Source organism: Acipenser ruthenus, chromosome 19 (genome assembly GCF_902713425.1).
Source record: "Acipenser ruthenus chromosome 19, fAciRut3.2 maternal haplotype, whole genome shotgun sequence".
NCBI lineage: Eukaryota > Metazoa > Chordata > Actinopteri > Acipenseriformes > Acipenseridae > Acipenser > Acipenser ruthenus.
In genome coordinates, this window is record NC_081207.1 from 18771943 (window position 1) to 18799662 (window position 27720).

Below are 27720 nucleotides of genomic sequence, written 5' to 3' on the forward strand. Positions count from 1 at the left end.
CTTGCGCTGCATTGAGTAGTCTGCTGATAGTTGGATTCAGTTGAAAATTAGCTGGTTGAAGGGTGTTACTGCTGGAGTTGGCAGAGCTGTAGGAACCAGATGGTGAAATCTGGAAATGACTGCAGTAATTGCATAATAAGAGGAACAGCCTTTATTGATAATATGAACTGTAGATTTGTTATCGCAAAAGAATAGTATTGATTTCTTTGACCAAAGGTAATCCCATAGATGTGCTGCTACGACTACTGTGTAAATTTCAAGAAGAGCTGTGGATTTTAGATATGCTGATAGGTTTTCAATTTCTAGTGGCCATGCACTAGAAAACCATTGATTGTTAAAAGACCTCTGAATCCCGTAAATGAAGCATCCATAAATAATGCCAGGTTGGGAGGTGCTGAAATTAAATCATCATAGAACATAGACAAGCCGGTCCAATGCTGTATGAGAGCAGACCACATTTTCCTAGATTCTTTCCTAGATTCTGATGAAATATTGATGTAGGAGTCCAAGATGGTTTTAGAATGAGCATCCCTGCAGAAACTGCACATATGGATGTTTTTGTACTGCCTGAATGAGCATATGTTGGAGTTGAAATTATTACAGATTTGTCTTCCTCCTGCATATCTGATTCTTTGCCCGAACTTGTCTTCCCTTGTGGATTTCTCAGGTGGGGCTGAAGAATGGATGGAGTTAGGGATCGAGATTCTGTTTAAAAAGGGGAAGGAGTGATGCAGACTGCTGATCTGGAAGAGGTTGATGCTATGGCAGCTTTCGGGCAGAAAGAGGTTGAGTGGCCGGTGGAACCGCAGAGCCCACATGCATTAGCTCTGAGACCACTGAAAATCCTGTTGAACAGATCTAAATCAGGTTGTGCCCAGTCAATGATGTAGTAATCTGATGCCAAAATAGCTGCTGGTTTTGCTGAAAAGGATTTGTTGTAGTCGAAAAACATTGTCCCTCCATACCTGACAGACAGCTCCACGATGTAGAATTCATAAGAATCCAGTTCTTGCCTGCGGTTCGGTTATACAGAACATAGCACATCTCTGTACATAGAAGGCTAGGACGAATTCCCCCAGGGTAAGATTCTTCAGTAATCTGGGGTCTCTGGATTTCAGCGTGACTGATAGATCTCCGCAATCCACAACTCTATGGTTCAGAAACTCAGATGCAGCCATCAACAGTGAAACCAGGTTAACATACTTACCTTTGATTATGCTTAGTCGAATCTGCAGGGATACTGAGTGACGAATGGCAGTGGTTGAGGCGACGGAACCATATGCTGTGGCAGTTGCAAGGTTGTAGATTGGAAGCTCAACTGTAGGGACCGGGGACCAGGAATGGAGGAAAATACTGTAACTGCGGAATATACACGCAGGGTTGATATATACAGTACTGTGCAAAAGTTTTAGGCAGGTGTGAAAAAATGCTGTAAAGTAAGAATGCTTTCAAAAATAGACATGTTAATAGTTTATATTTATCAATTAACAAAATGCAAAGTGAGTGAACAGAAGAAAAATCTACATCAAATCAATATTTGGTGTGACTACCCTTTGCCTTCAAAACAGCATCAATTCTTCTAGGTACACTTGCACACAGTTTTTGAAGGAACTCGGCAGGTAGGTTGGCCCAAACATCTTGGAGAACTAACCACAGTTCTTCTGTGGATTTAGGCAGCCTCAGTTGCTTCTCTCTCTTCATGTAATCCCAGACAGACTCGATGATGTTGAGATCAGGGCTCTGTGGGGGCCATACCATCACTTCCAGGGCTCCTTGTTTTTCTTTACGCTGAAGATAGTTCTTAATGACTTTCGCTGTATGTTTGGGGTTGTTGTCATGCTGCAGAATAAATTTGGGGCCAATCAGATGCCTCCCTGATGGTATTGCATGATGGATAAGTATCTGCCTGTACTTCTCAGCATTGAGGAGACCATTAATTCTGACCAAATCCACAACTCCATTTGCAGAAATGCAGCCCCAAACTTGCAAGGAACCTCCACCATGCTTCACTGTTGCCTGCAGACACTCATTCGTGTACCGCTCTCCAGCCCTTCGGCGAACAAACTGCCTTCTGCTACAGCCAAATATTCAAATTTTGACTCATCAGTCCAGAGCACCTGCTGCCATTTTTCTGCACCCCAGTTCTTGTGTTTTCGTGCATAGTTGAGTCGCTTGGCCTTGTTTCCACGTCGGAGGTATGGCTTTTTGGCCGCAAGTCTTCCATGAAGGCCACTTCTGACCAGACTTCTCCGGACAGTAGATGGGTGTACCAGGGTCCCACTGTTTTCTGCCAATTCTGAGCTGATGGCACTGCTGGACATCTTCCGATTGCGAAGGGAAGTAAGCATGATGTGTCTTTCATCTGCTGCAGTAAGTTTCCTTGGCCGACCACTGCGTCTACGGTCCTCAACGTTGCCCGCTTCTTTGTGCTTCTTCAAAAGAGCTTGGACAGCACATCTGGAAACCCCTATCTGCCTTGAAATTTCTGCCTGAGAGAGACCTTGCTGATGCAGTATAACTACCTTGTGTCTTGTTGCTGTGCTCAGTCTTGCCATGGTGTATGACTTTTGACAGTAAACTGTCTTCAGCAACCTCACCTTGTTAGCTGAGTTTGGCTGTTCCTCATCCAGTTTTATTCCTCCTACACAGCTGTTTCTGTTTCAGTTAATGATTGTGTTTCAACCTACATATTGAATTGATGATCATTAGCACCTGTTTGGTATAATTGTTTAATCATACACCTGACTATATGCCTACAAAATCCCTGACTTTGTGCAAGTGTACCTAGAAGAATTGATGCTGTTTTGAAGGCAAAGGGTGGTCACACCAAATATGGATTTGATTTAGATTTTTCTTCTGTTCACTCACTTTGCATTTAGTTAATTGATAAATATAATCTATTAACATGTCTATTTTTGAAAGCATTCTTACTTTACAGCATTTTTTCACACCTGCCTAAAACTTTTGCACAGTACTGTATATATATATATTTATTTTTCACTAGTTAAAACAGGAGAAGTACGCAAGTTTATAAAATAAACTTCATACCTTTAAATTGTATTCATGTTGTTCTGTACTGTAGGTACTTGAGTATTTAGCCCCTTAAGTCAGTACTTGGTAGAAGCAACTGTTGCAGCAATTACTAAGTCTTTTTGGATAGGTCTCTACTAGCTTTGCACAGTAGGATGGTGACATTTTTGCCCATTCTTCACAGGAAAATTGCTCCAGTTCTGATAAGTTTGCACCATCCATTATCCCTCTATCCTGACAAGCTTCCCAGTTCTTGCTGAAGAGAAGCATCCCCATGACATGATGCTGCCACCACCATGCTTGACAGTTGGAATGGTGTTGACTGGGTGATGTGCATTGTTGGGCTTGTGCCAGACATAACGCTTGGAATTTAGACCGAAAAGTTCAAATTTTGCCTGACCACAAAACCTTTTTCCACATCTGCAGTATCATCTACATGCTTTTTCGCAAACATGCTTTAAGATGAGCCTTTTTGAGTAATGGCTTCTTTCTTGCCACCAATCCATACAGGCCAGCTTTGTGTAGGGACCGGTTTATTGTTGATGTGTGAACACTGACTCCCATCTCAGACACAGAACTTTGCAGATCTCTCAAGGTCATTGTTGGCTTCAGAGTGACATCCCGAACCAGTTTCCTGCTTGCCCAGCTGCTCAGCTTGGGAGGGAGACCTGATCTGGGTAGTGTCTGGGTGGTATGTTGCATCTTCCACTTCTTAATGATGAACTTCACTTTTTATATCATATTAGGGTGAAATCACTACCTTCAACTTCAAGAGGTCGTACTGTATACAGGAAGGCAGGAGACATTGAAAACATGTCAGTCAATGGAAAAAGCAGTGACTGGGTGGAGATTTACAAAAGTAATGGTAACTGATTTACTGGAATTATTATGCCTGGACTGCTTTGGAGTGTGTGGAGAAGCTGTCATTTCAATCAATCAATCAATCAATCAATCAATCAATCAATCTTTATTTTATATAGCGCCTTTCATAGTGGACCACCATCACAAAGCGCTTTACAAGATAGTGAGGAACAGTGCATAATACATTAAATACAGTGAAATACAGGGCATATACATTAAATACATTGTGGATGCGTGTGTCATACAGAATAAGATGAACCTGAAATAGCAATTTAGACAGCAGCTAATAACATATATCCTGCTTAAAGAGCATTGAAAGCAAGAGAGAACAAGTGGCTCTTGAGAGTTGATTTGAAGCGAGCGCCTGTGGGAGCTTGTGATAGAGAGAGAAAGGATCGATGCTGCAAATCTCCCTCCCGATTAGAAAGGGCGCTGTGTAAGGGGGAAGGTATGCTGCCTCCTAGATCTACCACCTCGGTGGTAGGTGGAAACCGGAAGGTGACCATATTAGGAGGGGCGCGTAGCTGCAAGTACTCAGGACGATTCCATTGCAGTCAGCTGCGGGGCAGCCCTCTATTGGAGAAATCATTGGCTGCAGGGAGGAGTTTGCTGGGTACAAAGGGGAAGCAGCTATGTCAAAACCTCCCCTTGCGCTGAGAATGAAACGCAAACGGCTGGAGCCTGTATTGTTTTTATGATTTTGGATTACGTGTGTTTTGTGTTGCAGAGGAGGAGTGAGCCGCGGACCGGCGATTATAAAGAGCACGTCCTTGCACTGCACAGCACAGCACAGCACCGCACTGCACCACTCACGGCACCACGCTTCTCTGGAGCGAGAGCACTGCGCGCACAGAGAACGTGGGGACGGACAAAGTCCCGTTTTTGTTTATTTTTAAGAGAGCTGCCGTGTACCCCCCAATACCATCGCTGGTAAAGGGTTGGACTTATTTTGTGTTCTTTGTTATTATTTTTATTATTATTAAAGTCCACAGACTGTTTTGGGAGAAAGGATTGTGTGGACTTGATTTATTTACTGCACCACTGCACCTGATCACAGAGCTACACGCACTAAAGCTGAGAGAGAGTTCCAAAGAGCGCTCTCCTAGTGTGGTGCACTTTTGCTTGGGTATAACAAGCAAGCCAATCAGAGGATCTCAGCTTGCATGCAGGGACATAGCAGGTTGGAGAGATACTCTGGACCTGGAGGAGAATTTTGAAAGTAATCATGAACTTTATAGGTAGCCAGTGCAGCTGGGCAAGACAGGGGGTGCAGTATCTCTGCATCCGGGAGAGAAAGGTGATGTTTCAGAGGTGGTAGAAGGAGGATTTGACTACAGAGGAGATTTGGGCATCAAAGGAGAGGTTACTATCCAGAAGTACACCAAGGCTTCGTACAGTGGGGGAAGGCAGCAGCAGACAGTTTCCGAGGTTCAAGGCAGCAATATTGAGATTCTTGAGTTGCGTTTTTGATCCTATTTGAAGTAGTTCAGATTTGTTAGTGTTGAGCTGAAGAAAATTGGCAGACATCCAGGCCTCGATGTCTTGGATGCAAGCTGAGAGCCAGACCATGGCAGAGGGACATCCAGGATCTAGTTTTACGTAGAGCTGGGTGTCATCTGCATAGGAGTGAAACATGAGGCTATGTTGGCGGATGAGGTGACCCAAGGGAAACATGTAGATGTTGAAGAGAAGAGTCCCAAGAACAGACCCTTGAGGGACACCACAGGTGACCGGGCTTGTGTCACCACTGCTTCCATCATAGAAGACAGACTGCATGCGTCCAGATAGGTAAGAGGACAGCCAGGAGACACAGGTTCCAGCGATCCCAGCATACTTCTGAAGACAGTCAAGCAGAATGCTATGATCTATGGTATCAAAAGCAGCAGTTATGTCAAGGAGGACAAGGACAGGGGGAGCAGCAGCAGCAGCAGCAGCAGCAGCAGCAGCAGCATTAAGCAGAAGACCATTTACAATCCGGAGCAGAGCAGTTTCGGTACTGTGATGCGGCCGGAAGCCAGACTGCAGAGATTCAAGCAGATTGTTATCTGTGAGATGTTTCATAAGCGGGCTGGCTACAGCTCTTTCAAGAGTTTTGGAGAGAAAAGGAAGATTGGACATGGGACGGATATTTTAGTCTTGTTGCCTGTCCTGGAATGGTGCTCTGGAAAGGAAAGGCTTTGTTCACCTAACTGACTGATCAAAGAGGCAGTTTCAGAACAAGAGGCTATCATCCTCTTTCACCCAAAAGTGTTAGATTATTACAGTAGGCAACCCATTAGCACTGGGTTTACAGACAACATTAGAGTGCTGCTGTGTGAAAAGAAAATGATAGGGCAAATTAGATTTGCTTAACCCTGGCGGTATCTCCCCACCTAGCACATTTAATTGGATTATTTCTTGCTAGCGAAATCCGTATGCTGCCAACAAGCTGTGCTGTAGGAAGGAAGGAACCTATGTTGGGGGATCAGCAGACTCCCCCGAGTCTAGCTGTGCCCAGGCAAGGTGTTAGAACCTGAATCGGGATTATAGTATTTTTGATTCTTTGGTAACAGGTATCCTTACCTTGAACCTTGAACAATGCAATGGGTGCAATCTTACATTTCTGTGCATCAATGAGAGAAACGAGCCTTCCTAAGAGCGTACCTATATCGTGTAGCAGTGCTTGAGGCATAGCAAGAAGACACACACTTTACAGCAGTGTGGAGTAGTGGTTAGGGCTCTGGACTCTTGACCGGAGGGTCGTGGGTTCAATCCCACGTAGAGGACACTGCTGCTGTAGCCTTGAGCAAGGTACTTTACCTAGATTTGCTCTAGTAAAAACCCAACTGTATAAATGGGTAATTGTATGTAAAAATAATGTGTAAAAAATAATGTAATTGTATGTAAAAATAATGTGATATATTGTAACAATTGTAAGTCGCCCTGGATAAGGGTGTCTGCTAAGAAATTAATAATAATAATACATTTCAGCTTTAGCAAGTCTACGGCCTTGGTTTGTTTCTGTTGCAACAGATACCCTTACTCCAGGGTACTTGAGACAGGCAAATCTTTCTTTCCTTCTCGTCTGTGGCAAGATCCACCGAGGTTCGATCATTAAACCCCAACTGTCCTGGCTAAAATGCAGTTCTTACATGTTCCAAAAATCACCACTAATAACAACAACAACAACAACAACAACAACAACAACAACTAAAATGGAAGCACTTTGAGTCATTGGCTCTTTGTAAAATTATTTTCCTTCCCTGGCAATGAGATGCTCAGCAGATCTGTTGTAAGTGAAGTGGGGTGACACGCACTGGCCTGTGAGAGCTCTGGATCCCTCAGGAGAGGACTTCCTGAGCTGTGCTGGAAACACTTACCTGAACTGCAGCGGAGTGGTCAGTTACTGGAGCCAGCTGGACATACTGGACTTGGATATCGCTGGCTTGGAGGGGTGACCCGTCCACTCCTGCCGTGGAGGCATCGGTAGATGCCACCGCGATGAGTTGAGCACCTCGGAGCACCTGAGGAGAAAACAGAGGAAAGGTCAGGGCCACACACAGTAAGCATCTGCTTAACGGGATCAATATATTGCTAGTTGGAAAAAAGAAATACATAGCTGCACAAATCTTCTAGTAATGCTAATGGTCAGGAAGGTGCTATTCTGGCCCTGTTACAATTCAAGTGTATTTACTGTATAGCAGCACTGAGATTTTTTAGGTTATGAAAATCAAACAGGTAGTGTGCATTTGTGTCTCTTTAATGTATTTAAAGAGACTTAAAATCTCTTTAAATATATGTAAAATACCAGGGAGAGATCAATACGAAAACAATATCAGAAAAGCAGACTGTGTAATAGTAGACTATGTGAGTTTCCGTGTTAACAATGCCTTACAATAATTGAAATGCTGTGTTCATAAAATGCGTAATTGTTGTTCAACTACACAATTAAAAATAAAGACATTTTCTGATAATATGTTTAACTATAGCCTTGTGGTTTCTTTCAACACATTCATTGAGATCTCTAATAAAAACAAAAATGTAGATGGCAGGAGCACTTGTTGGCAATTTTTTTAACGAAAACTTAGAAACTCAAATAGGTCCAGCTGTTACCTTTGGCTAACAGCAAAGTCATGTAGCCATTTAGCTGAACTTGTGTAATTGCAAGGGTTTTCCCTTGAATGTCAAAAACTGGCAACACAAATAACTACCAGACTAACCAAAAATAGGGAAGTGGGACACTGATATTAATCTGTGGAATTTCTTTATTTGTTTTCCCTTTGCAAGCTTCAATCTGGAATGGAGGCTTGTTAAATTCATCAAAAACTAAAGAAAACAGACACGTGATTAGCCAACTGTCTTCAGAATCAGTTTCTTTAGGCTCCTGTCACATTAGTACTGTGTCGGCCTCAAACTGTGCACAAATTAAAACCTCTAAAAGCCTTGTCTTTCCAGGTTTGTTGTTTCTCACAGCTTGCTTGACTTTCTAAAGGAAAATCTGGAATTTTAATGCTGCACAGAACAAGGCCTAAGAAACGCACTTGATTGAGCGTCTTAAATTAGAGAAAGAATTTTGACACAAATCCTCATGTCTTCTGTGTGACCTCTGACACCTAATCTCATGGGATTAAGTTTAATTTGATCCACATTTACGGAAGTCACCGTCTCCTAGACCGGATACACTCGATTCAGCTTGGGTTGGCGCTGCCTTTTTTATGTCCTCTCAAATCATTCTCATGACCTTGTATTCCATTTCATTCCGCACAGAGCAGCTTACAGAATATAGTACTGCTCTACAACTGGTGTTGCTCGCTTTTATAACAAAAATGTACCCTAAATGAATAGGTTTCCTGATCTCCAGGAAATTCAAACTTGACTGCTCTGGAAGACTGAATGAATGGCACAAATCAAGTTAACCCATCAATGCTAAAACTGTAACCTGACAGCAATGGTTACTTTCAAGACAATAATACACCCATCTACCATGCCAGAATAGTGTGTGACTGGTTTGAGAAGCATAAAAGAGACTTTAGGCATCCTCCATGGCCACCACAATCCTTGGATCTGAATCAAGTTGAGCATGTTTGGGATGAAATTGAACAAAGTATTCATCACTGAATGGATTAACATTCCTCAAGACACCTCAATCCTACTGCTTTCAGTCAAAAAAATAAACCATGCAGCAAAGGGCTAAGTAACACTGTTTTATGCCCAATGCATACATATGTTTTTGTATAATAAATGAATAAATCAATCAATCTTGTGACATGTACAAAAACAATTCAACCTTGCAGCTAACTTGGAAATTAAGTACAATAGTTTTTCCGGTTGAGGTGGAGGGGTTTTTTTGCAAAATAATTGCTGAGTAGCAACCAACTGAAGAGAGTCATGCTACACTTACAGATAAAGCCTGTCAGTAAACCTCCATTGACTTCTGAATGACTCAAAGCATAGGAAGGAGGTGGTTTAATTGGCCAAGGTGGTTCCCATTAAACCTTGCCTCAGGCACAGCTTGGGATACAACTGCATGTACTGCACTTACAAAATACAATAAGCAATTATTTGAAATGTTCAGTATAACAATTTATAGTACTGCTCCCTGAAACATGGCCAGATTGTTTTATATGTACAGTACTGTAGTTCAATTTGGAAGTACAGTACGTATAAAACGCAAGTTTAAAAGCTCATCAATTCAATTGGCATAGTTCAAACTCACCCCAATGGTCCAACTGCAATCAGACCATGGGACCTACAGCAAAGGTACCAGGGTGCACCAATTTGTCAATGTAAAATATTTTCAGCACTAAAATGGAGACCAGTAATAATGCCATTAAGAAGTAAGAAAATCAATTTCTAAGCTCTGATGCTGGTATTCCTTTAATTTGGTGGCAAACTCAGGCTAGACTAGGAAGCAAGTTTACCAAACTTTTGAAGGAACTAAACTAGGAAGCAAGTTTACCAAACTTCTGAAGGAACTAAACTAGGAAGCAAGTTTACCAAACTTCTGAAGGAACTAATCCTGCCCCATAGGTAGTTTCGCTCAAAAAGTAGTACAGCTAAGGACTAGCTGTACTACAATAAAAGTACTGCAAGCCAATATCCACATTGCACACACTTGTTCATAAACACCCGGTCCATGCTGCTTGGTTCTGCTGTTTGTATTGATAATCTGTCAAATACAGTAGTGTGTAAGCAAATTCCGAAAGAGAGGAGGTCATTCGGCCCATCAGTGCTCGTCCGGTTTCTAATAGCTAATTGATCCCAGGACCGCATCCAGACAAGCTCTTGAAGGATCCCAATGAATCAGCAGCAATAACATGACTTGGCAACCCACTGCTCTCTGTGTGGAAACGTACCTCCTACCCTCTGTCCCAAATCTGTCTCCACTCAACTTCCAGATGTCCTCTGGTCCTTGTTTTTTTGTGTTGGTGAATAGGGTTGATGGTACTTAGCTTCAACCCTTTCAAAATGTTTTATTAATTTATTTTTTTATCTAGGCTAAATAGGTTCCGTACTACCTAACCTCATAATTCACACACGTTAGACCCGGGTCTAGCTGCTCTTCTATAAGCTACAATATCCTATTTGTAGAATAGAAACCAAAACTGAACACAGTGTGGTCTCACCAGGGCACTATACAGTACAACCTCCCTACGCTTACTAAAGTACATAACAAAGCATACTGTTCGTGTTTTCATTGCCTTGAAAGCAGTAATCCTGTGTGAAGACATATCCTATTATTTTACTGTACAGTGAGTTCGGATTCGCTTCTTCTTTTGAAGGCTACTCACAGTACATTCTTTACATCTACAGACTGTTAATGTGATCTGTTTGTCTCTCAGTAATACAATAAATGTCTTGAACTTTCTCCAAACTTTTTATCAGACTCCCAACCTTCTGCAGCCATTTCAGATAGCATTTAGACATAATCCAATAAACAGTTGATTTTATACAAATGAAACTAACATTTACGGTGCTTTACTATGAGGATCCCCTATGCTGGTTTAGTATTTACAGACAAGCTGAGGGATGTGTGCATCATGTAGTTTGCACTTCTAAGGGTCCAGAGAAAGGCTTAAAAATTGTTCATATTCCATTGTTCATAAACATCCGGTCCATGCTGCTTGGCTCTGCTGTTTACATTGATAATTTTGTACCTAAACTAATTGAATCTGCTTAGACAAGTAAACAGGGGTTTCAATTACTTAGACAAGTAATCAGGGGTTTCAATTACATTTTTTTTTATAAAATCCAAAAGGATAGTACTATGTGGCACAAATGAAAGTTGAATAATAGCAAGTTCAGCAATCAAATCAATGACTTTGGTGCATCCTCCCTGTAAAAAAAAATGTGTAGCAATCCTATTTTGTTTTCCATCACCAGAAGTTGTATGTCTGCAACTTACTTTGTGCCCATTATTGTATCCCTAGTGAATATGATGCTCTCCACTAAAGAATTCTGTAACTTTGCTGAGAATATGCCAAGTCGGTCAGATCAGCTGTCTTGCATCATCAAAGCACTATTGTTGACTTATTCAGTGGTGTCTATCTTACCTCATCTGACATGCATTGCTTGTCTTAAATTGATAGGGGTTTGATACAAAATTAGATCCACCTGTACGCTTTGTGTAAACAGGCTGTCTTTCACAAGGCTGGCTATAATCCAAATAGATGCCTGTACTCTGGAATATATCAAATCTTCCTCTGACAAATGCCAGTTTTGTTTGCGATGAGCAAGGCAGCAGACTTAACCGACTTTAACAGTGGTCACGGTTGGCAGGTATGTCTGTATCACTGGAGACTGGTTAGGTTTCCAGAACAATTTAAATATCTTGCAATTTTTTTTGCTGTGCTGAAATGCCTGGCTTTCAAAGAGATGGGAGTGCCCAGGAAACAGCAGGTCCTAAAACCTGATTCAACACATCTCTCACGCCCTCGGATAGATCACTTAAAAAGTACTTAAGAACAGCTTGTGTGGTGTAGCATCGGAACTGCATTAGAGCCGTGTGCGGGAACATTTAGCAGTAAAGGGCAGGATCTTGATAAATCTGCCCCAAAGGGTTTTATTTTAATCCCATTACCTTCAATGAATGAGCACTGCTGTTTTACAGTCTAAACAATTCAATTACATTTCAAATGTCTGAGTTAGATTTAATATAATAAAGTAAACACTTACATTAAACTCTTTAAAATCAGATTAATATTGTTGGAGGAATTAGCTGAAAGATCTGTCCAATATCACTGGTATTTTATAGCATAATTTAAATTATTTAATCCAGCTATTAGACAAACATTTTAACTAGGAGGGAATTTATCAAACAAAAAAATCCAAATATCAACTAAAATGCCGAACATAGCAAATCACACCAACAATTACGCTCATAGATCTATTAATAGTCAACAGTTTGGTACAAAAGTCTGTAACTGTGTGTTTCTGTGTGTCATTCTTTGATTTTCAGATCAAAGACTTTCATAGAAACAAACTATAACACATACCATACAACAGGTCAAAACCATAAGCTAATAACTTTAACACTGAGTTCCCATAATCCAATCAGATTTTTCCATGGCATTGTGCAGCGGCAGGGAATTTTAATCAAACCGGTACTGTCCTCAGGATCATGTTTATATAAAAAGCAGTAAAACCAATGTGTAGCAAGTCTCCATTAAAATCCAGGCTGAAACCAGAACATTTAATCTAAAACAGACTGAAAAAAAGACCTAGCATGAATGTAAAACTAAACCCAGCTTTTAAAGAACGAGTTTGAGGAACATTTGTTATTGCATTATGAAAGTAAATCAGACTGTTTTCCATCACATTTAGGAAAAAAAAAAAAAAACACACAGCAGCCATTCTTCTTTTTTGCTTTTTAAGCTGCCCCACAATCCAAATATTGCGGCATTAATCAGTAGAAACAAAATTTGAAACAACACGTGTGGAGTTATTGTAACATATCTTTGGAAGTAGTCATTGTGTAAGACTGTTGTTTCCACAGCCAGTGACAATTTACCCTTAATTGTACAGATTCCCTGCAATGGAAGGAATCTGTCATTCTTTAAGAAGTATGCTTCGCTTCAAGCAGTTCAAGTAAAGTGAAATGGTTTGCTCTTTCCTCCATGGAAATATGTTAGAGGCAACATGCTCTCTCTAAGAATGTGAAAGTAAGGCGTTATGAACCATGTGTTGGAATTCTGTAATTACAGTAGCGTACTCCTTTCCTCCGACACATAATGATGCAGTAACACCTTCAAATTCTGGAAACAAGTACTTTTGTTTAAGCAAACCTTAATTAAGATTTTAAAAAACAAATCTTTTCAGTGCATAAAACTGATTTGAAAGCTGAAAGGCAAAATGACACTTGTATAAGTGCTGATAATGCCCTGCTTAAAAAAATAGTAAAGTTTCTTCCTAATTAATTTCTACCCTGTTTAATATCTTATTTGTGTACTCTATTATTCTCTATTCTTGTTTTCATTATTTACCCACTATTCCAGCCAACATGTCCTTTTTCAAATCAGACATTTGTAATTTCAGCCCTTTCTGCATGTGAGTTAGTAAATCTGTACAGAGAGAGAGAGAGAGTTCGGTGACATATCATTTTGTTTCTATTACCATTAAGGTAGTTTTAGATGCAAGGTCCACACTTCTGTGCACTCAGTCACACTGAACTAAACAGCCACCACCCACTGCTACTACCTGCAGCAGGAGGAGGTAAAAAAAAGCCATATGTAAGCTATGTTTTACAACAAATGCATATAAAGCTAATATGTTCTACATAGGCTAGTGAGTTGAAATCCGCTTTATATGTAAAAATGTAAATTTGGGGGCACTACACCTTTAAATAAATAAAGAGATGTTAATAGGAGGCCTAGTGTACAAGACATATAGAGCCTAAACCAGACTACTGTACATATGCTACATGCTTAACTGTGAAGAACAGGTGGTGCAATAAAGCCATGTCTTGTGCAGCAAAGACATTTACTAGCTGCATCAAAGAAGTTAAAAACACTATTAAACAACTGATTTATGAGGCTGGGGACCATAAGTGTGATGCATTTCATCAGAAAAGTCCAAGCTGAGCATTAGAATAAGCACAATATATATTTGTAGGCTAAAAAATAAAAACACAAAATGTCAAAAATGTGAAGTAAAATGGATAGATCGCTCAAGCCCTGACAGCCAAAGAGAATAAGAATCCAAAAGATTTCGAAAAAAAACTTTGGTACTGCTGACACTGATACGGTTTGTTTAATCCCTTCTCTGCTGAGGCCCTTGTAACGCCCTGTGCTACAGGCATTTTTTGAATTTGGGACTGTCCTGGCTTGCATCAAAATTACTCTATATTCCTTTTCAGCTACCCCTGGCAAACTATATATATTTTTTTGGTCACGTTTCTATTGGTGCCAAGTTTTTGTGGTTTATTTGGACATGTGACCAAAAAATACAGCTATTATTGTAAACAAAATGCAACTTTTTCATAAAATGTATTATACCTGCATCACATTTAGTCCCTAAAATGCTAATGTTTGGTGTAAGAATGCAGAAAGTTTTAAGCTGCTGGATGTGCCTGTGCCTATGTGGAAATCTTTCAATTGTTTTTGGGGGGTTTACATGCTCTAGACAGATACCAGACCACTTTTAATTTGCCACTTTGAAAAACGCAGCCCATTGTCTATTGTACACACCCTGATTTCAAATGGCTACTACTCAATCAAAGAATAAGAGAAGTATATATTTTCTGAAACTGCACAAGATAAGGATTTTATAAATGGGTAACATGACCTTGTGCGTCAATGGGGTGTTACCTATAATCCTTCTGCAATTTGAGGTAATGTCACTGTGTGGCAGGATGGCTTGCAGTGGTGAGGTGTGGTGACGTCACGGACCAGGAAGTAACTGAACCAAAACAGTGGATGGGCGGGTGAAGCTGAATGCTACGGCACTCAGAGTGTTTAATAAATAAATAAACAAAACAAAAAGATTTAAACAATAACAAAACACAAAACAAAAAGGCGCAAGGGCCAAACAAACCACATACAAACAAGTGTCATGCTGGCTAATCCAGCACGTTTTAGTAATTGTTATTTTAAATTCTGTCTCCTCTCTATCTCCCCGTATCTCCTCTCTGTACACCCAACCCTGCCGAGGGGTTAACTAGCTGTTAATTATCTTATTACCCCTCGGCCACAGTCTGCACGCGTCTGGTAAGGATGCGTGACTGTCAGCTAGATAAATAATCAGTAGCTGATCAGCCACGCATCCTCACGGGGTTTTAAATTATCCACGCCAAAAACAAAAATACAAATAATAAATAAATAGGGGTGGGGCACTCTGCCACACACTGCATATCGTAAAAGTCACTTTTTTCCTTATATTTGGACCTGTGAATCTAACAGCTTTTGTTCCTCTGTTAAAAAGACAGTGTTTCTGGATTGCCCCGAGTGTCCTGAATTCAGAAATACCAAATATGTGCACCTTCTATAGTTTGTCAGGCATTTATAGGTCCTAGACTGAGGCTAGGTCACTTTGACTGTCCACTTTGAAAAACGCAGCCTATGGTCTATTGTACCCACCTTGATTTCAAATGGCCACTACTCCACCAAAGAATAAGATAAGTATATATAAGTACATATTTTCTGAAACTGCACAAGATATGGATTTTATAAATGGGTAACATGATGCGTCAATGGGGTGTTACCCATAATCCTTCTGCAATTTGAGGTAATGTCACTGCATATCGTAAAAGTCTGTAAGGTCTTTATAGGTCCTAGACTGAGACTAGGTCACTTTGAACTTTCCCCTTCCAGGTAACGTTGCTGCATGACAACAGCTGACTTTTAGTACCTTTTGTTACATTACTGGTCATGGTGGTTTGTTCTGGGGTTTAGTCATTCTAGTACTCATGTACCGTGTGGTACCTTTCAAAACACTCCTCCAAACAGAGGCCTGGCTGAGAGGGACAGTGTGGACAGTAGTACCGTGTATTTCTCCGCATGCCCTTGTGGGCATACACGGCACTTTTTTTGTGGCCTTGCTTTACTCCCAGATGGTGGCAGCATCCATATAAAATGATGTTCAGTAAGTCTAGCCACTGTCTCTAATCTTATTGTTTCTGGCATTTCCTGGCTTGCAAATATGAGTCTGGAGATGACAGAAAGGTCTGAAAGGCTACAAAAGTAAGCTTGTTTTCTGTAGCCGTGCAGTACACAACATGGCTGTTGTATAATGAAATCTGGACCATGTACATGGCGAGTTTTTTTATACCATGCCATGGTCTTCCTTGCAGCACTGTACGGCTCCAGCATTTGTTCTGACTTATCTACACCTCCCATGTGTCTATTGTTGTCCAGCACACACTCAGGCTTGTCAAATTCAGGATGGTCCCTCAGAAGAGCATTAGAATTGTCATTACAGTGTAAAAAATTTAAAATTAATTGGAACCTGTCCCGGTTCATGGTGGCAGGGACAATTTGGCAAGTGTGAACAAGGTCAGTGGACCAATATAAATCAATTCTAGGTTTATTCACCAGTCCCATCAGAAGGGATAAACCCCAGAACTTTTTCATTTCAATTAGATTAGTGGGGACCCATTTGCGTACCCTAGAATATCGCCCCAGGTTGTCCCCATATTGTGCCATGTATTGCTGGGCATACAAATTGGTCTGAATAACCAAATACTCAAAAAAGTCATCAGTGATGAACAACTGGAAGACGTCAATTGGGGTCAATCCAGTTGTGTTCACCCTGGTACCTGGTGTGCCAGAAAAAAGGTGGAATTTGAGGCTGGATGTTGTTAGGGAGGTCCAATCGTAGAGTGGCTGAAATCCACCACCCCTTGGTCCAAGACCTACTGTACCCTGTTCTGGTAGGGGCTCAGGCTCAAAGTTTTTTTTTTTTTAGCCTGTGATCGCTGAGTTTACACCATGGGACAAAAAAAAAAAAAAAAAAGATTCGAACTGCAGTACCTCCTACACACTTGATATGTTACAATGGCGTCATTTGATAAAAGCCAGGAGCAGGAAGTGTCTTCCTCTACCTTCATATAAACAAGATGTAGTCAAATACAATAGGCAGACGTTACTGCAAATTTCATGAAACACAGGTCGATAAAACAGCTACTAATCAAAGGTAAACTTTTTTTATTGTCAATCCACATTGAAAAGAAAACGAAAGTTACACAGAGTGTTTTAAATTCATTCGGGATGTTTCACAGTACAAGCCAAAGACAGCCACCACTTGCGTTCAAATAGGCTGTAAATTACATTTAACAACTGCGTCACATCAGATATATTTTGTCGGTGAAATATAGTGAAATTAAAGACAACAACTGAATAAGTTATGTAATAACTCCTCAATGAGCGACCCCGAGTGAAAAAATCTGTTTTTTTTGTTTTTTTAATCATGTATTTCAATTGGATGTACCACGTACGTCCTTAGCACTGGGGAAGCGATTTTTTGGATATACCAGGTACGTCCGTAACACACAAGAGGTTAAAGCAGCTTAGCTGGATGTCAAGAGTGGTAAATGCTTTATTAAACACAGGTAGAAAGATATAACAATCACACTGTAAGAAGGCCAGCCAGGTATAAGAGGCAGTGGCTATGTGAGAACCGCAGCGCATAACCGGTCACAAAGAATGCCTTCTTTGTTTAGGTGCTGATGGGTTCCCAGGACCACCAGTTCAGCTTTGTAACTCTTATCTGTCTGTGACCTTAAGAATCAGAAAGTGCAGTTAAAATCCTGAACAATTCAGTCCTGAAAGTCAACTTCACCTGCTGGGTCTCTCTCTCGCTTGCTCTCTCTTCATTTAAGAAGGGAGGGCTTTTTTTGTATTTATCAGAAGTCTTTTCAATGCTTGATTGCAGCATGCGATGGGAATGGTCCAACGGTGAATACAGTGAGGACAAGTGAAACGCTAAGCCAAGGTTACGTCAAGAGGAGCTTACATTACCGTATACACTGTGGGGTTAGCTCTGTATGGGTTTTTAATTTGACCTCATTTGAATTCAGGGGAAGGCGACTGTAGACAACGGTTTTTAAAAACATTGTCTCTTGTTTGTTTTATTTTTTTTTTATGTTTCTTCAGAAAAAAAAAGTATGTATAAAAAAACTTCTACTTCTCTATTCTTGTAAATGTTAGGCTCACTCTATAATATCCTTTCCTGCCTTAGGGGAAAATTAAACATGAAAAGCTGTATACTGCAGAAGGCACGAGCCGAAATGGCTGTCTACTTGACTTGTAGTTTTACATTAAAATGAAAATCCAACTCTCATCGTTCTTGCTCAAATCCACAGTCTGGCTTCTTCCCCTGTAAGTTAACTGGTGTCAGTGAGCTTGTAGTTGATTTTCAGACAATCCCCACAGAACACAGTGTAGACACTGTAGTGCCTTAGATTACATCCAGCTGATTGCACAACACCTGCACAGTATTACTGTAGGCAGGCCCTGCCTCATTCATTAAAGATACTGGATCTATGCAGGGCAGCGCAGATGTACTCCTAAAATGGTAACTGACAACACACTACACCAGCCTGCAAAGCGAGGGCCAAACAGTGCTCTACAGATTACATCATGAACTTTGAGAGTTCTTGAAAGCACAGAGGAAATAACCAATGATAGCCCTAAAATTGTACCTTACAGCATCAAAATCTTGTCTCACAATCCTATCAAATTCCACATTACTGTATAATCAAGGATAAGACGCATGAGATGTATTTGGTTCCATGCCGTTTTCTTTGAAACTGCAGTTACTTTTTTGTTTTCCTATATAAGCCCAGCCACCTGTGTACAAGTATAGACTGAAGATAAGTGCAAATGCTAGACTTAGATGTGTGTAAGTTACCAAACCATCAGGAATGGAGAGTGTTCAGTCTGAAATGCCTGTAACTCTCTTGTAACAGTAATTTCTATAAGTTTCAATGATGAATGTATGGATACTGTATTGGGTACTGTATTAATAAACACTGTACCCATCTTAACATGAGGAATAATAATAACAATATTTAACTGGTAGCATTCCCAGCATCTGCCCTACAGCCAGGGCCAGCCTTAGGCTGTGCGGGGCCCTAGGCGGTGGTGATTAAGTGCAGGGTCGAGAGCTTAAAGTTAGTATATAGGTGCATTATGCAATCATATGCACCTACATATACTAACATTAAGATGCGGTACATAACATTAATGAATACTTGTTTCAGTTTGTTTGTTAGACTTTATCATTTTATATAATTCACAACTTTAAAGCACTCACAATTCCAGTCTACTTCAAACATATCACATATTAACTTTTCCTAAAATAACCATGCCACAGTAGGCCTATTGAAAAATACTGTAATGCCTGACTATAAATGGGTTCGCGGCGAGAATAACCAGGCAGAAATAAATAAATAACCCAGTTGCAGTGGGCTAAGGAACGAATACACTGGACACTGGAGGATTGGAAAAACATTGGCTGGTCTGATGAATCCCGGTTCCTGCTGTTTCACGCTGATGGGAGGACTAGGGTATGGAGAAAACCACATGAGTACATGCATCCATCATGCCGCTTGTCAACATTGCAGGCTGGTGGTGGTGGTGTGATGGTGTGGGGTGTGTTTTCATGGCACACATTGGGCCCCTTGATAAAAGTGGAGCAACGTTTGAATGCCACAGGAAATCTGAACATCATTGCCAATCAGGTGCATCCCTTCATGGCAGCAGTGTATCCATCTGCTAATGGATTTTTTCAGCAGGATAATGCCCCATGCCACAAGGCTAGGATTGTCCAGGAATGGTTCCACGAACATGACAGTGAATTCAGCTTACTGCAGTGGCCTGCCCAGTCACCAGATCTCAATCCAACTGAGCATCTGTGGGATGAGATGGAACGAGCTATTCGGAGTAGAGATCCACTACCAGCCAACTTGACACAACTGTGGGAAGCATTGGAGTCAACATGGGCCAGCATCCCTGTGGGACGCTTTTGACACCTTGTAGAGTCCATGCCCCAACGAATTGAGGCTAATCTGAGGACAAAAGTGGGTGCAACTCAATATTAGGAAGGTGTTCCTAATGTTTTGTACACTCAGTGTATATATATGGGGTGCCATGTGTGGGGAAAAAAAGTATTTTTTTCCAGATTTAACTTAAATCTTGTATTTCTTCCCCAGATTTACAAATGTTGTGAAAATAAATACATATTTTTTTAAATGTGTACATTCAGATATAATTTATAAATCTAGTTACAAGATTTAACATTTAATGTTGCTGGTGCTATATAAGTTACCCTAGCGCTAGAATCTAGCACCATAGCGCCAAATTTGCACCCCTGAGCGTTTTGCGCGCACATAACAAACACATTCAATCTCACAGCAGTCCGGCTGAGCACAGACCCTCGCTCACCTTGCCTTAAGGTCGGCCCTGTCTACAGCTATGGCCAAAGCTTATGCATCACCCTACAGAATTAACTATAGAACCAACACAGTTTAGTTGGTTCTTTTGCCATGCAGTTGTTATATTAATTAGGCAGCCTATTTCCGCGCCAGCAAGAAGCGCCAGCAAACAGAAGAGCTTCAAAAAAAGAGCCGGGAGTCTAGCTGTGGGAGTCCACAAACCCACCACGTGTGCCCTGGACCCTCTCCCCACTCACCTCTTTCAAGCTGCTGCTCCTGCTCTACTTCCCTTCATCTTCTCCCTTATCAACACCTCTCTCCTTTCTGGTCTTTTTCCCTCTGCCTTCAAACAAGCCTCTATCACTCCCCTCCTCAAAAAACCTACCCTCGAACCCACCTCCCTCCAGAGATACCGTCCTGTCTCCCTCCTACCCTTCCTCTCCAAAACCCTCGAGCGGGCTGTACACCGCCAGCTCTCTGCTTTCCTGTCCAACCACTCTCTGCTCAACCCTCTCCAATCTGGTTTCCGCTCTGCTCACTCCACTGAAACTGCCCTCCTGTCTGTCACCAACTCACTAAACTCTGCCCGAGCTGCCTCTCTGTCCTAATTCTCCTCGACCTCTCTGCTGCCTTTGACACTGTCGATCATTCTATTCTACTATCCTCTCTCGCTGACCTGGGGATCTGGCCTGGTTCTCCTCCTACCTCTCCAACCGCACTTACCAGGTAACCTGGCATGGAGCAACCTCCACACCTCGCCCTCTCTCAACAGGAATCCCCCAAGGGTCAGTCTTGGGTCCTCTCCTGTTCTCTCTCTACCCCCGCTCCCTGGGCCCCATCATCGCATCCTATGGTTTCTCATACCATTTCTATGCTGATGATGCTCAGATTTTCCTCTCCTTCCCCACCTCTGACTCCACCATCCCCTACCGTATCTCTACCTGTCTGTCTGCTATCTCCTCCTGGATGCACTCGCATCACCTCAAACTCAACCTCTCTAAATCTGACCTCCTGTTCTTTCCCTCCTCTGATCTCTCTATCTCCGTTCCTCTGGAATCTACCACACTCTCTCCCTCCCCCTCAGCTAAGAACCTCGGAGTCACCCTGGACCCCTGCCTCTCTTATTCCCAGCACATCTCCACTCTGGCACGCACTTGCCAATTCTTCCTGAGCAACATACGAAGAATCCCACCCTTCCTCACCAACTACGCCACCCAGCTCCTGGTCCAGGCCTTGGTACTCTCCCGCCTAGACTACTGCAACTGCCTTCTGGCTGGCCTCCCTGCGTCCGCCACCCGTCCGCCAACCGTCCGCCAACCGTCCGCTCCAGCTCATCCAGAACTCCGCTGCTCGCCTGGTGTTCTCTCTGCCTCGCTTCTCCCACGCAACTCCAGTACTCCACTCACTCCACTGGCTCCCGACCACCGCTCGCATCCAGTTCAAGACTCTTGTACTAGCCTACAGATGCCTTGACCAGACTGCACCCAGCTACCTCCAGACCCTCATCTCTCCCTACACCCCCACTCGACCTCTCCGCTCCGCCTGCACTAGAAGACTGGCTCTACCTCCGCTACGCTCCCCTGCCTCCAGAGCCCGCTCCTTTTCCACCCTTGCCCTGCAGTGGTGGAATGACCTTCCTACAGATGTCAGGACTGCCCAGTCCCTGACCACATTCCGGCACCTCCTCAAGACTCACCTCTTCAGACAGCACCTGTAGAACTCCTCTGTTTTTCCCCTGGGACACTTATCACCCTTCCTTAAATGCGCTTTACTTGCTCTTATCTGCCCCCTATTTTACTGCATTTAATCCTGTACTTCAGAGTACTGTAATCTGCCAAGTGTTTAATCTGTAGTATTTTGTATTTAATTATATCCTGATGTAACTATCACTGACACTGTTATCTGCTGTATTATTGAATTGTATTTTGTCACACTTGTACTTGCTTGAACCAAAGTCATTGTATTTATCATTGTATTTATCTTGCTCTTAATTGTATTATTACCTGCACTGTGTTTCTTGAAATGTATTTGTTTACGACTGTAAATCGCTCTGGGTAAGGGCGTCTGCTAAGAAATAAATAATAATAATGATAATAATAATAACTAATTCTGCTTCACAAAGATCGAATGAAACCTGCTGAATAATGTTACGTTAACACATTAAATTGCATGCTGTTTTGTAGTTTTCCATATACTTAAACTGGAAAATTTGACATTTTGCAGGTTTCCCATGAAAGATGCCACCAGCCTCATTAATGCTGCCATGCAACACCGGTGCACTGGGGATCTGTAGCCCTGCCAGAATCTCTCAGTTTAGCCTGGGTGACATCCTAATGGACTGAACTGGTATTTAAAACCATGTCCTGCAGAGTTATAAAAGCCTACTTCCCATACAGTGTCATAAAAAAAAATGGCTTGGTTTCTTGTTTTTTGTTTTCTTAAGCGGATTCATAAATCTTACCTGTCATGCATTTCCTTTTGTTATTTAGGTCTCACATATGGAGTTTTGAATAAAACACATGTTATATCAATTTCCAATGCTAGGTTAAAGAGAGTTCTGTTTGCATGCTTTAATTTCAAGTAGCCTTGCCCATTCCTCATCAGACAGATCTGCATAAAATATGGAAAGTGATTGTTTAACCAAATATTGACCCAACAACATTAATGACAAAACCGAATGCCCAGCTAACTTTAAACACTGTCTCAGTAAATTAGTTACAATGTATACAGGGCTGTAGCCAGCCATTAAAAATGACAGAGGCACTAGCCAAAGTTTAGCTAACAGGTTTTTTTCTGAATAAGATACTATTATAGAATTTTCAGTATAAAATAAAATAAGAAATGTAGCAATGCCAGACACTATACTTCATTTTAAATCCTAATCTATCAAACAAATCATTTTAATAGTGATGCCATTATCCAAATACAGAGACGAGTGCTTGCATGCATAAAGTTTTGTGTGATTAATTACAAAATCACGTTCAGCAATAAAATTAGCTTAAGCGGGTTGACAAGACAGAGAGAGTTTAGCTGCGTAAGCACATCATAACCAATGAGGGCTGCAGCTCAAGCTATTCGGCTGACCAGTCGATTTGATAGGCTGTTTTGCTGTGTTCTGATTTATACTCATAAATATGCATTTGACTTCTATTAATGTGATTGCGAGGCTCTTTGCAAACCGCAGCCCTATGATCTCTATACAACCCATAAGTATCCCACTTACTTCAAATGCAAAAAGTGATGAAATACATTTTTATTAGCAGCAAAGCAACGTGTAAAAGGGCCTAAATAAATAATTATTAGTATGATTTTAACTGTAGCACATGGCTTGGGTGCCTCATAGCTGGCTATGGCCTTGGTATACAACTGCACTATACATATAATGGACTATTCAATTAATCTAAGCACTGGATAACTCAAATACAGCCATTGTTTAAAATTAAAATAGGACCAAACCTGGCATTTTACTTCCTTTTTAGATTGTACTTTTAATGGTTAAAACGATGGCAGTATTTTGATCCACCACCTTTTAGATCATTTGAATAGACCCCATTATATTAAAAGCCCAAACTTACAGTTTTAACTTGTGTGAATTCTGACCATCCCTATAAGCAAACTGTCCATTTAATACTCTCAGGTCCTTTTAGAAAGGATGCAATCCAAAGGCATAGGAAAGGGTGGCCTGACTAAGTTTGTTATAAAGTATCTTTTAGTATTTCTAAAGGGAGGTCCCACTCGCTGACTCAGAGTAACACCTATAGACAATGCGTTCATGATCACTGGGAAACCCACATGAGAGGCTGCAGTGATCAGGTCAGAAGGAACTTGTTGTGTCTGGAGGACTCAATGGGAAAAAGCCTGAGGTGCTAAACATGACTCACAATAGGGGCTTATACAAAAAAAGAAAATAAAAAACCCAGAAACAGCAGCAAAACCTCAAGGTACGAAATGTTCCCACTTTAGAACAGTGCTCTAGACAGGTCACATGATGGAGAGGGTAAACCCAGCTGTCTGAGGTTCTGTCTTACATGCCATAGCAGTTAATGCATGCAGTATCTCTGACTCACAAGCACAGAGATCCAACAACCTTTAAAGGGGTAGTGCACAATACTGTAGGAAAAAGTTTTTACATAACTAATTCTTCCAGGACAACTCTAGGACAACTAAATAAAAAGTTTCAATGCTATAGGTAGTAGCACGCAAGTAAACAAACTGGACAGCCATCAAGGTCTGGTTTGGGATGAAGTAAGTGTACAGATGGGTAAACAACGTAGAAAACAGTCACCCGAATAAACTAAATGTGATTACAGGACACTGAAGCTGTAAGACACAGTAAAAATAAAACCCGCCTTTTCAGATGTCAACATCAATTCAAAATGTTTCAGAAGCAACTAGGGAATTGTTACTTAATATTTTTTGGAAGTAAAATGTGCCTCGTATTTCCAAGTATCCATCACGTTTTATATTTATATCCTGTCTGCTGATTTTGTCCTGGAATATTTGTTCTTTGCTACAAATCAACTTGTAATAACATGGTCTTCAGTTTAACTATCCAATAATTACCTCTATAGTTCTTGTGGAAATGTACCAAGAAAGTGAAATTATCCCTCCACAACGACGGGCAGCTTGTATATCATTTCGTGGTATTTACAGAATTAGCCAATATTATTATGTCTTTGATTACAGAAATGTCACTGTTAATTATTCAGTCATTTAGACTCAAAAACCAGTGTTATTGTATCGAACTCATGGTATAGTAACGAGAGCTTTAGTAGCAAGTGATTTTCAAACTAAATGTGTTAATTAAATCAATCCGTTAATGCTTTGAAATTGAGTCGATGAGGTCGTTAATGAAAGCTTAATTACCTTGGGTCACATACATCACTTCCCGTCTCAACAACTTGAAAAGGGGAACTCGTTAATCAAAATGCATGTTAACGAGGTCAAGAAAAATGAATGGAAGCATAATTCACTGTTATGGAAACTACTAGTGTAAGGGAGACAGCTCTCGCACTAGCCAAAAGGAAATAAAAAATAATGGCAATATTTATTGTGTGTATAATTTCTAATCTTCATTTAAAATTGTACATTTTGTCATGCAGAATGTACATATAAAATGCTGATTTACGATTATCTCACGTGTGGGTAAAAATCGGACGGCATGGATTAAAAAATAAATTAAAAAAATAATTAAACACCATTAGTCATTTATCCTCATTTGGGGGGATATTTTGCCACAGTTTACTATATACAACTCTTTTAATGTGCATGTTGCAATCTTTTTTTGGAAAAAAAGAAATGAAAAATACCGTAAGCCATCTATATATATTGGTTGGAATTTATTTTCTTATGATAACTTTTGTATGTATTGTAGCTTTTCCTCTTTTTGGGACAGAAATGAGACTGCAACCGTGAGTAGATTAAGGCTCTAGTCGTTTATTTATGGTACAGCAATAATTAATAAAATAAATTCATAAAGTGAGGGAAAGGAACTGGGAGTCAAAAATGAAAATAAATGATTACAATTTCTTAGCAGACGCCCTTATCCAGGGTGACTTACAATTGTTACAAGATATCACATTATTTTTACATACAATTACCCATTTATACAGCTGGGTTTTTACTGGAGCAATCTAGGTAAAGTACCTTGCTCAAGGGTACAGCAGCAGTATCTCCCACCGGGGATTGAACCCACGACCCTCCGGTCAAGAGTCCAGAGCCCTAACCACTACTCCACACTGCTGCCCAATTTTGTTGTTTATAATTAATTGTTCAGTAAAGTCCTCTAACCGTGCATTCTCTCTGGTAATGTGGTTTTTATGATCATGTCGCCTTAAGTTCTAGCCAGGATTGTAGATATTTCTTTTCGCCTACTGATTTCACCACTGTACTTTATGCATCCATGCATCCCTTCCTGCGATGTCTTGGTTATGAATGTGTGTTCAGGGCTTAAGGTTACAAATTGTTAAACCAAGTGAACATTCATAGCCACAAGTATATAAAAGTCTAAAATATTTCCATAACTACAAATATTGAATTATCTAGGTAGTCTCTGTATCGTCTGCGTCACAGCCACTGTCTGTTACATTTCTGTTCCAAGCCAAGTTATAGTCTTTCGTTAATTAAAACCCAAATTAGCAAACTAGCTCCTGAAATTATGACAACACGGACTTGCTTTTAAACTCCCAGGCAAACAAAATAAATAGTCACAAGAAACCCTGCTTGTTAAGATATTAACATTATGGGGCTCCCGAGTGGCGCATCCAGTAAAAGCACTCGCTAGAGTGCAGGATGCGCTCTATAGCCTGGACGTCACCGGTTCGAGTCCAGGCTATTCCACAGCCGACCTTGGACGGGAGCTCCCAGGGGGCAGCGCTCAATTGACCGAGCGTCGTCCGGGGGGAGGGAGGGTTAGGTCGGCCAGGGTGTCTTCGGCTCACCGTGCACCAGCGACCCCTGTAGTCTGGCCTGGCACCTGCGGGCTTGCCTGTAAGCTGCCCAGAGCTGCATTGTCCTCCGACGCTGTAGCTCTGAGGCAGCTGCACGGTGAGTCTGCAGAGTGTAAAGAAGCGGGCGGCTGACGGCACACGCTTAGGAGGACAGCATGTGTTCATCTTCGCCCCTCCCGAGTCAGCGCAGGGGTGGTAGCGGTGAGCTGAGCCTAAAAATAATTGGGCATTTCAAATTGGGGAGATAATAATAAAAACTAATTGGCAACGACTAAATTAAAAAAAAAAAAGATATTAACATTATTTTGTAAATGAACATAATTTTGGAAATCACATTAGGACGACTATGCTTGAAAATGCCAAAATCAATGCTACATACCGATTTCTTAATTAACATTGGAGTTACCATTTACGAACTTTTGAAAATTTTGACAGTTCCGGCCTTCAAAAATCAATTCGTACTTTCAAATTATTTTCTATTTATTTTACAACAGGATTTTTCCATATGACCACAGTTCAAAGCACTTGCTTACTTGCTATACAAATGGAATCCCTAACCTAAAGCTGCACTGCTTGTTGCACGTCACTTTAGAGCAATACAACAGATCTGACATACTTTGATAGAGGGCTTCCTTATATATGAGTGCACAGACACCCAGGCTGGAGAACATATTTCCTTCAACGTAGCCCTCAAAAATGATCCAAAGCCACACACACGCTCCCTGAGGTGGCCCAGTCTGTTGACAGAGTTTGGTGGATTTTGAAGACCTTCACCAATTCCTATAAGCAAAAGATGATCATCTATCTGCATTCCTCAAATGCAAAACAGCCTCTAACTTCAAAAGCAACCCCTCGCACCCACTGTGTAGGGATAGATGAGATAACAGTGACTTCAGTCAGTGCTTGACACAGATAACACGAGCAACTGTACAATTACACCTACATCCCAGGAAACCCTTTCAGATGAGAGGGATTCTTTCTTGATCTCATTTTGTCTGATAATGTACATTTGAAAGGCCTACCATAACACTG

At 41.1% G+C, this 27720-nt stretch overlaps 1 protein-coding gene across 4 annotated transcripts in view; it reads right to left on the reverse strand.

Moving 5' to 3' along the window:
• LOC117424599 (protein BANP-like) overlaps positions 1 to 27720 on the reverse strand; it is a 162021-nt gene that overhangs the window by 17517 nt on the left and 116784 nt on the right. For all 4 annotated transcript variants that reach the window (XM_058992560.1, XM_034041109.3, XM_034041108.3 and 1 more), the window contains one exon: positions 7251 to 7394. In XM_058992560.1, coding sequence (XP_058848543.1) covers positions 7251 to 7394 — 144 coding nt within the window. The remainder of the gene's footprint in view (positions 1 to 7250; positions 7395 to 27720) is intronic.